The sequence below is a fragment of the Dromiciops gliroides genome, chromosome 3 (assembly GCF_019393635.1).
Source record: "Dromiciops gliroides isolate mDroGli1 chromosome 3, mDroGli1.pri, whole genome shotgun sequence".
Taxonomy (NCBI): Eukaryota; Metazoa; Chordata; class Mammalia; order Microbiotheria; family Microbiotheriidae; genus Dromiciops; species Dromiciops gliroides.
In genome coordinates, this window is record NC_057863.1 from 490396969 (window position 1) to 490411501 (window position 14533).

A 14533-nucleotide genomic window follows, 5' to 3' on the forward strand; every position below is an offset into this window, starting at 1 on the left:
AGCATAGTTAGACTATAATATAGAGTGACAAAAGAAGGGGTCCAGAACATAGCCTTTAGGGAAACCCTTGATTAATGGGACATGATGTGGATGATGAACTAGAAAAGTTCTAACTTTGCACATCTTTTATGTGAAATATTTTCTGCTTCCAGTTGTTGCTCAAAAGTTTGGTAATTCCTCATTCAGATTTTCTTCAGAGCCCTTGTACAGTCTGCACAAGAAAAACTTAGTCATTACGTTAGTGCCATATCATCATTTATATTTAATATCGTTAAAAAGGTTTTGCTTTTGAATGGATTTTTGACTGTTTACAAAACTTTAACCTTTGGGTCATTTGCTTACCATCACTGAAGACAACCCAGAATATTGTGTAGATTCCAGTTATTTGAAAGAGTTGGAAGGATATTTTTAGTGTTTAAATAATATTCTGAAAGTGATTCGTTTTAAGAGAATCCTTGCTATCTCCTTTTTGAAATTAGGCTTTTAAAAGAAAATTTAAAAATTACTTGGTCACATTTGTAAACCGTAGATATTTACCTGGAAATACAGTATACAGTCATTTCTTTAATATTTCACTTAACTTGAGTTATGATAAATGTTAGCTTGGGGGTTGGAGTTGCTTAGCTTTTTGTGGAAATGTTGCTTTTAAAATCAAAATATTTTTTCTTTCTAAGGGTGTTTCAAATATAACATTTCCTCTTCCACAGCATTCCATCTACAGCATTTAGAACTTGAAGCTGTATAGTGTCACTCCTAATGAGTCAGTAATGAGATATAAGAGGCATAAGAAGCTGGGATGATTGTAGATAGTGGGTATTCCTTATTAATGGTAATGTTGTAAAGTTGGCTTTTTAATTACACTTGAGCTATTGACTTCATAAATGTCCCATGATTATGAATAAATATTTATCACTATTGCAAATTCTTATTTAAACATTTCATTACAGATAGATATAGTTAGCCAGTCTTTGTAATGCTCATGTACTTGTAAAACATCTATATTTAGTAATTAAGATTTAATTTAGTTTATAAAGTTAAATATACTGATTTTATCTTTTAGAAAAAACACTTTTATTGCAGCAATAGTATTTATTAGATTACATTTGCATAATGTTTATATTTTTATACCATTTGGCGGGCACCTATAATTTATGAAGTTAAAAGGCAGTGTTACATATTGAACCAGTTTTGGAAACAAGAATACTTGGATTCAAGTCTTGCCTTTGACTCATACTGGCTGTATGAGCTTGGTAAGCAGTTTAACCTCCAAGTGCTCCAATAGCTCTCTTGAGTTTAAGAGTAGCGACAATTTGCTTTGGCACAAGGACTTTCCCCTATGCCAGTAAAATCTCAGATCTAGGCACCCCCTCCCCTCTTCTGGATCTACAGAGATATATCTATACACACATGTGTATATATGCATATATACGCATGTGTGTATATATGTATATTTGTGTGTATGTATAGACACATACAACCTAATTTACATAGATTGAAAAGTTGTCACTTTATAAAAGTGCCATTTCTTATACAAGCAAAGGTAATTTTAAAACTTTTGGACTACTACTTGATGTTGTAGCTAAGAAATAAAGAAACTAGCAGTAGTCTAATAATAATAAATGGGAAAATGGCTGGTAAATTTGGTGAGGGTAACAATGAACCAATATTTTTTTAATTTCCTATGGTGTGGACAAAATTAATAAAATGATTTCTTTTGTTTTGTTTTTACTACTGTCTGCTCTTTTCTCTCCCCTTCATTATTAGTATTCTTATGTATGGGAAAATAAGTTTTTGTCACATTTTACCATTTGGGTGTGGATTTTGTTTCATTTGATTAAAAAAAAAATCTTTAGTACTTTTTTAAAAGTCCAAAACCAATGGAATTGTGATTTTGCTGAATATCATCATATATTTGCTTTATGGTATATATACTTTTCCTGATTCTACTAATATTTAGAAATAATTGCTAAGAATATATTTTTTATTGTTAAAGTAAAGCAAACATATCTATCTTTCATTCAATTCCAGGTACATTGAATTGTAACATATTTCTTATAGCATCATTACTCCCATTTCCTTTGAAATTGGTCCAAAGTAAGCTACTGACATGCTTTATACTTACAAACCTGCATCCTAATTAACCGGACCAGAATAATTTTATTCATTTATATTACTGTAGCCTTGAAACTTAATCCTTGCCAGACATCTAACAATTCAGTGAAATTAAAAAAGAAACTAAATATGATACAGTCACCACTTGTGCATCACTAGTATAAGGAACATACAGGTATCTTTGCATCTAAAACAAGCCTTTAATATTATTCACTAGAATCAAGAATTAATTTTTTGAAATTGATTTGCTTTAAGTGCTTATTCTTCATGATATAAAATCAGTTGTTTATATTAGAGTTGATTTTAACTCATAATTTTACTAGCCCCCCCCCAAGCTTCTTTTGACTTTGTACCTTAAAAAGCATTGCCTTCAGAATGTAGATTGATACATAGTTTTTATCTTTAGAAGATATGTGCTATCTCTTTTAAAGAATAATTTATTTTGATAGTAGTAGTAGCTGTGTCAGAAAGCAGCTGATTTTATTTACTGAAGTCAGTTGACAAAATTAAAAGGTTGGAAGAAAAACCATGATAAAATAGCCTCCGTTTTGTCTATAGCATGCCTTTGTATTTCTAATATTTTTGTGTAATTATTAAATAAGCCAAGTAATGAAGAAATTTAACTGTCAGAACTATAAATATGAGGGGTTTTTCCCCGAGAGAAAAAAGTGCCCTTTCAGTCCAATTGATATACAAACGTTATGTTTCTAATATGCCCATAACTTTATGTGTCACATACTTAATGTGTTTTTAGCCTTGTCTTTTTAGTTTATCACTATGTGCAGACACCTTCCTTCCCCTGTTAATTCATATACTAGATTCTTAGAATATGCAATCAAATAGAATGGCTGACTTTGAGCTCCTTAGTCCTCTTGTATGTGTTTTCTATTGGGTGGCTCTATTTCTCCTTTAGGGTGTGACAAGGAAACGAGTGGCAAAAATTGTAGATGGGTAAGTAATTATTTTTGTAAGGGGTGGGGCAAGACAGTTCTACTTCACAGAATATCATTGTCCATCTCTACTATTCTTTTTAACAGGTATGGATTTTAAAACCTTATTTAAATATGATTATTTTCAAGTTAAAATGTGGGCTTTGTCTAGAGTATTCTTTTATAGGGTTTGTATATATTGAACAGGGTTATTTTCTAGTGGTTCTTTATCCTGATACATAGAATTGCTAGCATCTATATGGAATTAAGACATTATAGTCCTGTTAATTATTTTTGAGTGGGGTGAGATGTAATGCCAAAGTTGGTGGGGTGTTTTGTTTTTTGGAAGTTTTGGCTTTAAAATATTCTGTAAAGTATTATCTGTGTATAATTTTTGTTTGGGTAGAAATAGGCATGTTATATGACTTGTACCCATACAATGATTTTACTTGGATATTTTTAGCTTATAAACATTGCCTATTGTTTATTTCTCAGTTTTCTGTCCTTTCTGATAACTTCTAATGAGAAAGGTGAGTTGTATCAATCCACCTGTATTTTAACAAGAATAATAGTCTTTACTTCACATAGATGTAGAGTATATTATAGGGTATAGTACCTTTGCTCTTTTCTGATGCACATTTTTGTTAGTTTTTTAAGTGGATGAGGGAAAGCATTCTTTTTAGGTCTGTAGGCTCTTAAAAAGATTTCACTTTCTATACTTTGACCTCAAATTCTTAATGCTGTCCTGATCCTGTTTTTTTCCTCTTAAATTGTAATTCCTTAAAGAAGAAAATATGAGATTAAATACCCTAAACTTATCACATGTTCTACCTAAATGAAGATCATAGTAATTCTGAAATATTGATACATGTATTAATAAGTTTTTTTTTTTCAAGTCACAAGCTTAAAAATTTGAACAGTTTTAGTTTTCCTGGAATCAAGTCTATGATATTTTTCTTCTGTCATCAAATGTCTCCAATTACATATGGAATTCCCACAATTTGTCCATCATTTCATAGATGTTTTGACTTTATTTTGCCACTGACATATTGGAGAATAGTCTGATTTGATGTTATAATGGATAGCAACCATTTTGAAGCTCCCTAAGCCTTGTCAGAATAATGTTATAGACAGGCTTCTATAAAGTCCTGTCATAAGTGACATTGAGAGACTTCTGTGAATAACAGACTTGAGGATGAGCAAAATCTTTAATAGCTACTTAATGTAGTACTTCTGATTTGCTTGTGGAAATCAGCATTCTATTTTTTTGTTGTTGTTTTGGTTTTTTGCTATTTTCAGTTGATTGCTTGATATGGGGATTTTATTATTCAAAATGTTATTTTAAAGGTGCTAGGAAATGTTTATGTAGCTTTATAGGGGCCTGTGGCCAGTAATTTTGAGTTAAGGTGAAAAAGGATCGTTAGCAATTCTGAATATTTCTGATAACATACCATTTGCAATTCCTTTATTATAAATTCCAACAACGTAGTATTGTTAACTGGCCTTTTAAATAATTTTTGAGGCTTTTTACCCCTGTTATTTTCAACTATCATGTTGCCTGGTAAATAACCTGTTATCTTGAATTTTCTTCTCAGCTCTTTATTTCAGCATGGATTTTGTTTGCCCCATGGAAGTATTTTTATTTTAATTACAGTTTTTTTAATTGTAAAAGGGCAGTCTTTTTGGTCTAATTCTCACTGTTGAGAATTGGAAAGATGATGAAAACATTTATTTGTCAGTCAGTTCATTGTAAAAATAAAACTGTTGCAGACTACCTCTTAATTTAATGAATTTTAAAAAGCGTAAGTACTAAAGGAGAAAAATGTTGGTGAAGGCCTTTGAGAATTTATGTATTAAGCATGTGTTGTGCCAGTCCACTATTAAAAATAGAATTGTTTCTTAGATCTTATATAATGCACATCAGTAACAGCTTTGACTTTAAAATTCTTACATATAATGAACATTTTCAACTCCTGCTTGATGAAATTTCCTCTTTTATAGCCAGATAGGCTTTTAAGCCAGATGAAAAGCACTTCAACTCAATACTTGTACTCTGTCCCCTTTCCAGGTTACCAAAAAGTATCCTGCAGCAATCCACTTAGAGAAGTGGCCATTAGCCTTGAAGAGGACTAATAAATGATGTTAGCAGGAGGAGGAGGATTGGCTTTTCTTGGTTTTATGGATATTAAACAAGTATAAAACGATTTAGAATTATAACTATTCTATACTTTTTCTTAGGGTGATTTTCTGTAAAATAACTGTCATCTAAACTTTTTCTTCTAAGTAAATTTTTGCCAGGAATGAGGCTTATTTACTTTGAAGACTTAGTTTTGGACATCCTAAGATATAATGGGATGTGACAACTCAGGTTAGCTATTTATACCTGCATTGAAAACAAAATGTTGACTTTCATAAGGGAATACTATTGTAAACCAGTTTTAAGACCTGTATAATGAATGTAGCTGCACTGAGATTATTGAAGTCAGTTCTGGTTCTTTTACCATAAGAAACATGTGTTATCTAGAAAACTTTAGTATAACACATTTCTATATCTTTTCTATATAGATAGAAATTAAAGATGGTAATTTTTAAGTTTAAAAAGTCTAAGGAGAAAATGAGTTGGACATGACATATATGTATGAAAGTAGCATAGATTTTTCATAAAATTAAATACCTGTCATTAATATTGGTCAAAGACAAAATTAGGTCTGAGGAAACAAATATATGAAATTTATTTTCCAAAAAAACAAAGTTTAAAAATAAAATAATAATATATTAATGAAAAATGTATTTTCCTTTCCCCATTTCATTAGGCCCATATATTTTATATTTTTTGGAGTGAAAAAGGGTTGATTAATTTATTCTCCAGTTTATTTCTGTTCTAGATAAGGGGGTAGCTTATTCAGGCATGATACAAAGCAGCACACTTTGATTATAAAACAAATAATTTTTTTATTTTTAACTGTATAAATTAGATTACTAAAAGTCTCATTTTTAGTTACACATTGTGTCATGTATTTAACAACTAATGACTATCTTCAAATAATTGTTGTGTACCCAAAAGAAGTAATTATAAAGGAAATTCTTCAAGAAGGTTATAATTACAACTATTTCTTAAAAGGCTTTTTATGGTGTATGCTCCTGAAAAATGATGGCTGTTGATATATTACCATGCTTTTCTACCAATAGACTATGACCCTGGTTGGAGTTCCTTCTAGCCTCTACTGAATATTTATATGATACACATTGCCGGTGTGTTTTCATGGGAAGGAAATGTCTGGAAATTAGAGCATCTTAAATGCAAATAGCACATCACTAGAAATGTATAAACATCCATGCATAACTAATGCTTTAAGAAATTTCTCATATGAAATGGAATTTTGGAGGATTGCTTTATAGGGGCTGGTTTTCCAGTATTTTGGCCTGGTGTGTAGGTATATGTGCAAAAAAACCTGATTTCCATCTTAATGGCCTAATATGAAAGAGCTTTATAGATAATTGTTATGTAAGCAGATAAATGACAGAAGTTTAGAATCACTGGTTTGAAATACAAATGTTTCCTGCATTTTGCAGCTGACTAAAAGAGAACCAATGCATGAATTGTGTTGTTAGACAGTTCACTGGATATTTTGAAAGGAAAATTTGCCTTGAAAGATTTATTCCTATTGTGTCTTGTTTGATCCAGCAAGGAAGTGTGTTGGGCTTTTATGCTTCCTTACATCTATCTAGTTTTTCTATTGAAGGATTTTTCCATCTGGTACCTGTCTTGTACCTTTCAAAATTAATTACATGTTTCTGTGACTTGCTCTGCAATAGCTGAGCATTTTTTTACCCACAGATTCCCATCTTAACATGGTTGGCTACAGTATTTTAGTGCTGCAAATAAAACTCAGTAGATTGGGAGGTGGGTGACTATTTGCTAAAGGAAGAAAACATTACTTTTCCTTAGCTGAAAAAGATAGGTGAAGTAAAGCTACGGGATAAATCCTGTTTGATTCAATATTTTAAGGGATTTTTTTCAAGTTAGTGTTTAAAGGACTTTTTTATTTTGTGTCAATTTAAAAAATTTTAGCTTGGAACCAGGGATTTCCAATTTTACTTCTGATACTTTGGGATGGAAATAACTACTACTAAGTAATAGTTCGTTTGCATTTTGTGAGACAGAGGTAAATAAGTTTTGGAGTGATTAGGAAAAGTGATCATTTTAGCAATAGGAAAAATAATTGACAAGATATTGACATTTTCATGAAATTCTTTTAGTGTATACAATATACTAGCATTTGTAATAATGTATACTAAAATCTTGGAATTTTTTTTAGGTTCAATTAGCTATTCTAATAGTGATTGCAAATATTTTTTTGTACTTTTATAATGGAAAATGCTGTCCCAATTTAATCTTTTGTTTTATTTTAGATGGGAAATATAAAATCATAAGATCAATAGGTTGACTGTGACAACTATGTTTACTTACAGAGAGAACAGGAAATGAGAATGGGTGATTTGGGTCCCCGTGGAGCAATAAACATGGGAGGTAGGGATTTGAAGCAAAAGGCTTCTGTAACTTACTTAAAATTTTTTGGGACTGTATATGTTATTTATGGTATTTACTTTTTAATGACAGACTAATAAGTTCATGCAATTAGTACTTTTGTGTTGATAGTGAAATCAGGTATATTTCTTAAACAGTCAGTTGTAATTAAATGTTTTAAGGTAATATACCCAGAAGAAACTGTGCATTTTGTTTAAATTTAAAAGCAATGAGTGAGCTAATTTTTTAAAAATTAAGGCTAATAGTTCTAACAAGCTTTCATTTTTATAAAGTTTAGTTCCTCTAACCTTCTAAAAGCAGTTGTTTAAGTTGATTATGTAGCTTTGTTAAAAAATAATAATTAGTTATAAATGACAAACCTACTTAAATATTTTCTGGTACCAAACATTTGCTAAGCTTTCCATAGTTAATGGATTGGGATTCAGAAAGTCTTATTATCACGCTCCCTTTTATTTTATCTTTGTTGGGGTCAGGAGGTCTTACTGTGACCTTTCTGAGACTTTGTAAATTCATTGTTTTAAATTGAATTAAATTTAAAGTAATTTGAGAATTGCCTTCTTTTTTCAATCTAAGTACCCCTGTATGGTAGCACTATTGCCTTGGCTTATTAACAGTCTGTCATCCAGAGTTAATTGAAAACCTATTATTGGGTCCTTCCCTCGGGGAACTTTCTTTTCCAGTTAGAGCTTGCGAGGAAGAAGAACATAAAATAACAAAAAAATTGTGTTTTACAGTTTCATTATACAGTAAGATTAATTTTAAAATTGAAGCTAATTTCAAAATTAGTTAAAAAGGGAGAGATTATTATGGATCAGTATTGAAACTGAATTTATTATAAGTTCGTTATTAACATTAGGTAACTAGGAAATGCAGAACCACTGAAATAGTGAAGTTTTTGTTTTAAATTGTTTTTAATAGGGATGAATAGAACAATCTGGAAAATGTTTATATTAAACAAGAGTTCAAAAATCCAAGATCTTTTCTTGGATATTAAAATTTAGATTGTCTCTCTTCGTGAGTAAATGCCTCTCAGCACCTCTATTTATTATTGTTTTTTAAACTAGGAAGAATTGTTAGGAATTCTTCTTGAAGGACTTATATTTTATAGCCCATTCACATTGACTAGGTTGACAGGATTAATGGAAGGACAGTAGGAAAATATCTTGTAAATTCAATATGAATGACTAGAATTCAGTTCAGATGGCCAGTTTAGACAATATGAATTGCTAGTTATGTTTTATATCAGTTCCTTGTTAAGGAAGCTTTCTTTTGGACTGGTTGTGTCTGATAGAGATGTGACTCCTGACTACTTTTTAATAAGTCTTTCATCTTTAATATATCATTGGCTAGGTGATATAAAATATTGGGCACAATTTTATAATGGATTGTTTTGGTTTGGTTTGGTTTTTTGGAGGGTAAACATCTTGTTTTTAGTTCCACAGGGTAAAATAATGTATTTGCTAGAGATGGAGATAAGATTCTTTATTAGTTCTTCCATTTCTTAAATACCATATTAGCTGATTGATTTTTGTTACCTGAAAGGAGAATTGGGTTGCTTAAATTTTTCAGTAGCATTTTGTTTGGAATAAAAATATAAGCAGTCCCTAACTTACTTGTAAGTTAGAAAGAATAATTTATCCAGAATAAATAATGTCATCCTTCCTAATGCTTTAGGAGACCTTACTTACCAGTGCCATTTGACCTGTAATGAAAATAATTTGATGTTTTAAAGAATCTTCATGTTCCCAAGGGGAGTTGAGTGAAAAAATTGAAGAAAGCAATAGTAATTTAGTTGGAATTGATCTGATCCTGTGGCAGGTTTAAATCATGTGTTTTGAGTTTTATTTTTTCACTTGATTTACTTTGCCTGAAATATCTCTAATGCTTCATTTGGGTTAACTTTTGGGGGGGGGGGTTGAGGCAATTGGGGTTAAGTGACTTGCTCAGGGTCACACAACAGCTAGTAAGTGTCAAGTGTCTGAGTCTGTATTTGAACTCGGGTCCTCCTGACTCCACTGTGCCACTTAGCTGCCCCCAACCATTATATATTTTTTTCTTTTTTCTTTTTTTTCGCCGGGCAATGGGGGTTAGGTGACTTGCCCAGGGTCACACAGCTAGTAAGTGTCAAGTGTCTGAGGCCGGATTTGGACTCAGGTCCTACTGAATCCAGGGCCGGTGCTTTATCCACTGTGCCACCTAGCTGCCCCCATTATATTTTTTAAATGAAAATATCTCTAGTTGTGATATTAGGACTGTTGCTGCAGTCTTTCAGATCATAAATTTGTAAGTAAGTTCAGATTGCTGTTAAACATAAATCTCTGATGGGGAAGAGGGGAAGGTAAGTAATTTTGAAATATGGAATGTTTTCAGTAGATCTAGGAATGAGAAAAATTCTTTAGTACTAAAAGTAGTTCCCACGATTAAGATTAATATTGTAATTTATATCAATTACATGGGGACTAAAACAGATTATTTAGGAGGGCTAGACTGAAAACCTCTTTACTGCTGTTCAAAAAGAAAGTGTATGTCACTATCATTTGATTCACTAATACTGTAAGTTGGGAACTGCCTATATTGTCAGTATTTAATAGAAGTCTCTTGATTTATACATTTTAAAAGGAAAGGATAATAAACACAATATCACATCTCTAGTGCTTGTACTTAGTTGTGGGGTATAGTTATTGTACTCCACTTATAGCTTAAATCCTTTGACAGTCTATTATAATGGTAATAACTATGTAATAGGAAATTACGAGCCCAAGCTTTTAATATATTTCTAGTAATATGTACTATCTTGGATTCCATGAAAAAAAAGTTTGCAAAAATGGGCCCTTTGATGAAATGTTTATATTATGTTTCATTTGTATTTGTTTAGAGTTTATTTAAATAAATTTAGAAACTCGCCTGAAATTCTGTCAAATTTTATAAATAGTTTTATGTAGATTATAATATTCTCCCTCCCTCTCCCCCCATCATTCACAAAAATCACTTGTTAGTTTTGAACTCTGTGGCTGTACTTAAAGATTGTTTCGCAATATTTTTGATACATTTTAGGCAGAAATTTGTCTTGTTTGATAGATATCTTAGAAAGGTAATGGGAATTTTTTCCCAGTAATTTGCCTCCATTGTTATACCTTTAAATATATATTACCTATATAGTATGTAAGATGTAAAAAGTGGTTACTAGGTATTATTTTGCTATTACTCTAAACTTCCTTAACTACTGTTAGAAAACTGGTGCTAGTGGTAGGAAATTTATTAAATTGGGGAAACTGATGTAATATAGTGCTATTTACTGTCTTTTAAATGAGGAAGTTTCTTCTTACTGCCCTGCATTTTACTTTTCAATAAATTTGATGCTTGATTTGCTTTCTTTACATTGGAGGCGATAATTGAGGGGAAAAAATCCATTTCAGAGCAAATAATTAAACTAAATGTCAAACTTCTGAAGAAAAATGGTTTTAATCAATGAAAAAAATTTCATTTTTTAAATTTCTTAAATACTTTATTTTAAATGCATGTAAAATCTAAGATAGGACAGCTCTAAGTATAGATTGTTTTGCATAGATGCGTTTAGCCCAGCACCTGCTGGTAACCAAGGTCCTCCTCCAATGATGAGTATGAATATGAACAACAGAGGAACTATACCTGGCCCACCTCTGGGTCCTGGTCCTGCCTTGGGACCAGAAGGAGCTGCAAATATGGGAACTCCAATGATGCCAGATAATGGAGCAGTGGTAATGTATCATAAAACTTATTTTAACTCTATTCAGCTATATCATGATACACTTCTGCACCAAAGATAACTTCACACTTAACATAAATTGGCATCTTTTTTGACTGGTAAATTTGGCAAGATAATTTTAGAATGTTAAATATTTCAATATTGTTTAAGAAAATAGCAGTTCTAATCTATGCACTTTCAATGAGACTGTTGTGTTCAGTATTTTGTGCATGTGTTTATTAGAAGTCTTGTAGAGCAATGAAGATTAAAATTATCTTATTACCTTTTCACTTCACTGTATATATAATGGTGCCTTTTACTCACATTAAAACATTTTCAAATAATGGACAAGTATTTTAAGGCTTTTACTTGACCATATTTTTAATAATCTGTCAACAAATATTTCCTTTTGTTTTAGAACCCCAAAAGTATCATATGTATGAATTAAATCTGGTGAATACTCTCACAATTTGACAACAATATTTAGAATAACTTGGAACTATTTTTGATAATTAAATTAGAATATGAAATATATATTATTGGTTTTTTTACTTGGATATGAAGTTTGTATGTTACTGTTGCATTTCTTACTCATAGTTATATTTCTGTAAAATTTTAAGAATATGATTTTAATGTTTTCAAGCATTAGAGTGTGAAGATATCTTTGGGTGGGCTAAAATTTTTAAAATTATGATTTCATTTATTGCTATTTTGATTGTGTTTGGAATAGTAACCAGAATATGCATACATAATTTTTTTTTTTCATTTTAGAGAATTGATTTGGTGGTTTTGTTTTTTCTAGATCAGTCTTCTAGGTATAAAACATGTATTTGATATCTTGTTATATAGTGGCCAATGTGAAAATTGCCTGAAGAGGATTGGTTAGTGTGTACTTTCTGAAGTGGTACAGTTCTTATCAACAGAAAATAAGGATTATTCTGTGCCAAAATAGTAACCATTCAGAAGCATCATTTTTATAGTATTAACAGTGCTCTGTATACTCTCACATGCAGATGCAGTTCATACTTTATGATTTTTTCCCCCCAGAAATTAAGCATTTAAGTTTTGATGGATTACTGTAATAGTAGCTAGTATTTCTGTGGTGCTTTAAAAATTTACAACGCATGTCACAAACATCATCTTGTTTTAGGTGTAGCTGCTCTTATTACTCCTATTTTACAGTTTAGGAAACAAGCTGAGACAGGTTAAGTGACTTACTGAAAGCACCCCCTCCCCCCCCTCCCCCCCCTTTTTTTTTTGTTTTTTTGTTAAGCACATACTTAACTGCCAGGCGCTTGGCTAAATCACTTTATAGATATTCTCATTCCATCCTCACAACAACCCTGTGAGGTAGGTGCTGTTATTATCCACAATTATAGTTGAAGAAACTGAGGCAAATAAAGGTTAAGTATTTGCCCAGGGTCACACAAACTAGTAAGTGTCTGTGGCTGAATTTTAAACACAGGTCTTTCTGATTTCTAGATCTAGCACTCTATTGCGCCACCTAGCAGCCTCAGCAGATAATTACTAAGTATCTGAGTCCGTGTTTGAACCCAGTTGTTCCTGGCTTCTAGTTCAGTATTTCTCCATTGTACTATGATGCCTCTGTGTATTGAAAAATAATTAATGTGTTGAATGAACTTTTAATATGCCTAGAACCATAGGAATGAAATAGTTGTATTCAATAACTTAAGAGTCGTTTTTAAGTTTGTTTGTGTTTGTTTGTGTTTTTTTCTTGAGTTGGACAACTTTTAATTTTAAGTCTTATGTTGGCTTGGTTTCCTTAAATCATTCTTTTTTCCACCCAGGCCAAGGTAGTATTCAAGACTCTCCAGCATTAGTATTTTCAGTGCATATGCTGGGTTTTTTTGGTTTGGTTTGGTTTGGTTTACATAGAAATGTAAAAGCTTGTGGTACAGATTTTAACGTAGATATTACTACTAGGAGTATTTGTCCAATTTTTTCAGTAATCTTTGAGAAATGCCATCTTCTTTTGGCTTTAATGTTTATTATACATAGGGTTTTTGCAGTAATTTTTGATTAAATACAATATAATGAAGTATTTTTGGCCATTTATTTACAAAATATTTTACTTCATTAATTAGAATGTTATGCTTCATCCCAGTTTTATTCTGTTGATTTTCAAAAGTAAAGATTTCTCTTACATTAAGACAAAATACCTTGTGTAAGCCCTTTTTTGAAGGAAATAACTTAAAATATGAAGGTACTAAACCATATATCACAAAACTTTATTTTGTTTAATGAAATTGGGGCAAAGCATTAGCAATATGTAATTCTTCAGCTGCCTTTTGCATAGTGACTAATTAAAATGCTCCTTTCTTCCTTCTATGTGTGATCCTGATTCTGCTGGACTTTCTGCTGAACTTCATGACACCACCACTTGGGATTTTGATAATTTTTCTCATACCTTAATATGTGTTGTATTCTAAATGGACTTAATGTTTATTATGTGGTGCAATAGCATAATGATAGATTTTCCCAAGGCCCACCATCTCAGATGGGTTCACCTATGGGAAGTAGAACAGGTACTGAAACCCCTCAGACCCCAATGAGTGGTGTAGGTCCTGTGAGTGGTGGTCCTGGTGGCTTTGGTAGAGGAAGCCAAGGGGGAAACTTTGAAGGCCCTAACAAACGTCGCAGATACTAAAGAATCTTTCAGTTCTTGCAATTTAGAGAGAAGAAAATTCAGTGGTATGCCTTTATAATTTTACCTGTTTTCTGAAAGAAATGATTTTATTGTTAATGTAGTCTTTTCAAAGTTTCTTTTGTAAAACCTGAAGTTTTTGTATTTTTTTTTCTTTAGTCGTACATAAGCTTTGTAGTCTAGAGTGGAAATGATGATGCTCATCATTGTGAAAGTCAAATGTGTTTGTGACTTTAGCTAAATATAAACATGCGATCGTACTGTAAAACTTGTGCAGATACTTGATCTCAATAAAGAAATCAATTTGAATAATTTGAAATATTATTAGTAGTATGCTCCTTTAAAGTATTACCCAACTTTGCTGTACTAATAATAACATTTTGGTTGCTTTAACTTAATAATGCCAGCTATTCAAAAAGCAAGAAGATTCCATGCTTTTTTAGCTGTAAACTAGCAAGTAGCACTGGACCTTGCAAGATATGTGGTTAATACTCGATGTGTATTAAAGGGTTGAAGGATAGTACAACATCTGAAGAAGTATATATACATTTGTA

The 14533-nt window shown here is 31.5% G+C and overlaps 1 protein-coding gene across 1 annotated transcript in view; it reads left to right on the forward strand.

Annotated features, from left to right (window-relative positions):
- The window catches only part of PSPC1 (paraspeckle component 1), a 54840-nt gene extending 40549 nt beyond the window's left edge, over positions 1 to 14291 (forward strand). The window contains 3 exon segments of the mRNA XM_043997417.1: positions 7515 to 7572; positions 11158 to 11327; positions 13797 to 14291. Coding sequence (XP_043853352.1) covers positions 7515 to 7572; positions 11158 to 11327; positions 13797 to 13982 — 414 coding nt within the window. The 3' untranslated portion in view covers positions 13983 to 14291.
- Positions 14292 to 14533: the final 242 nt, after the last annotated feature.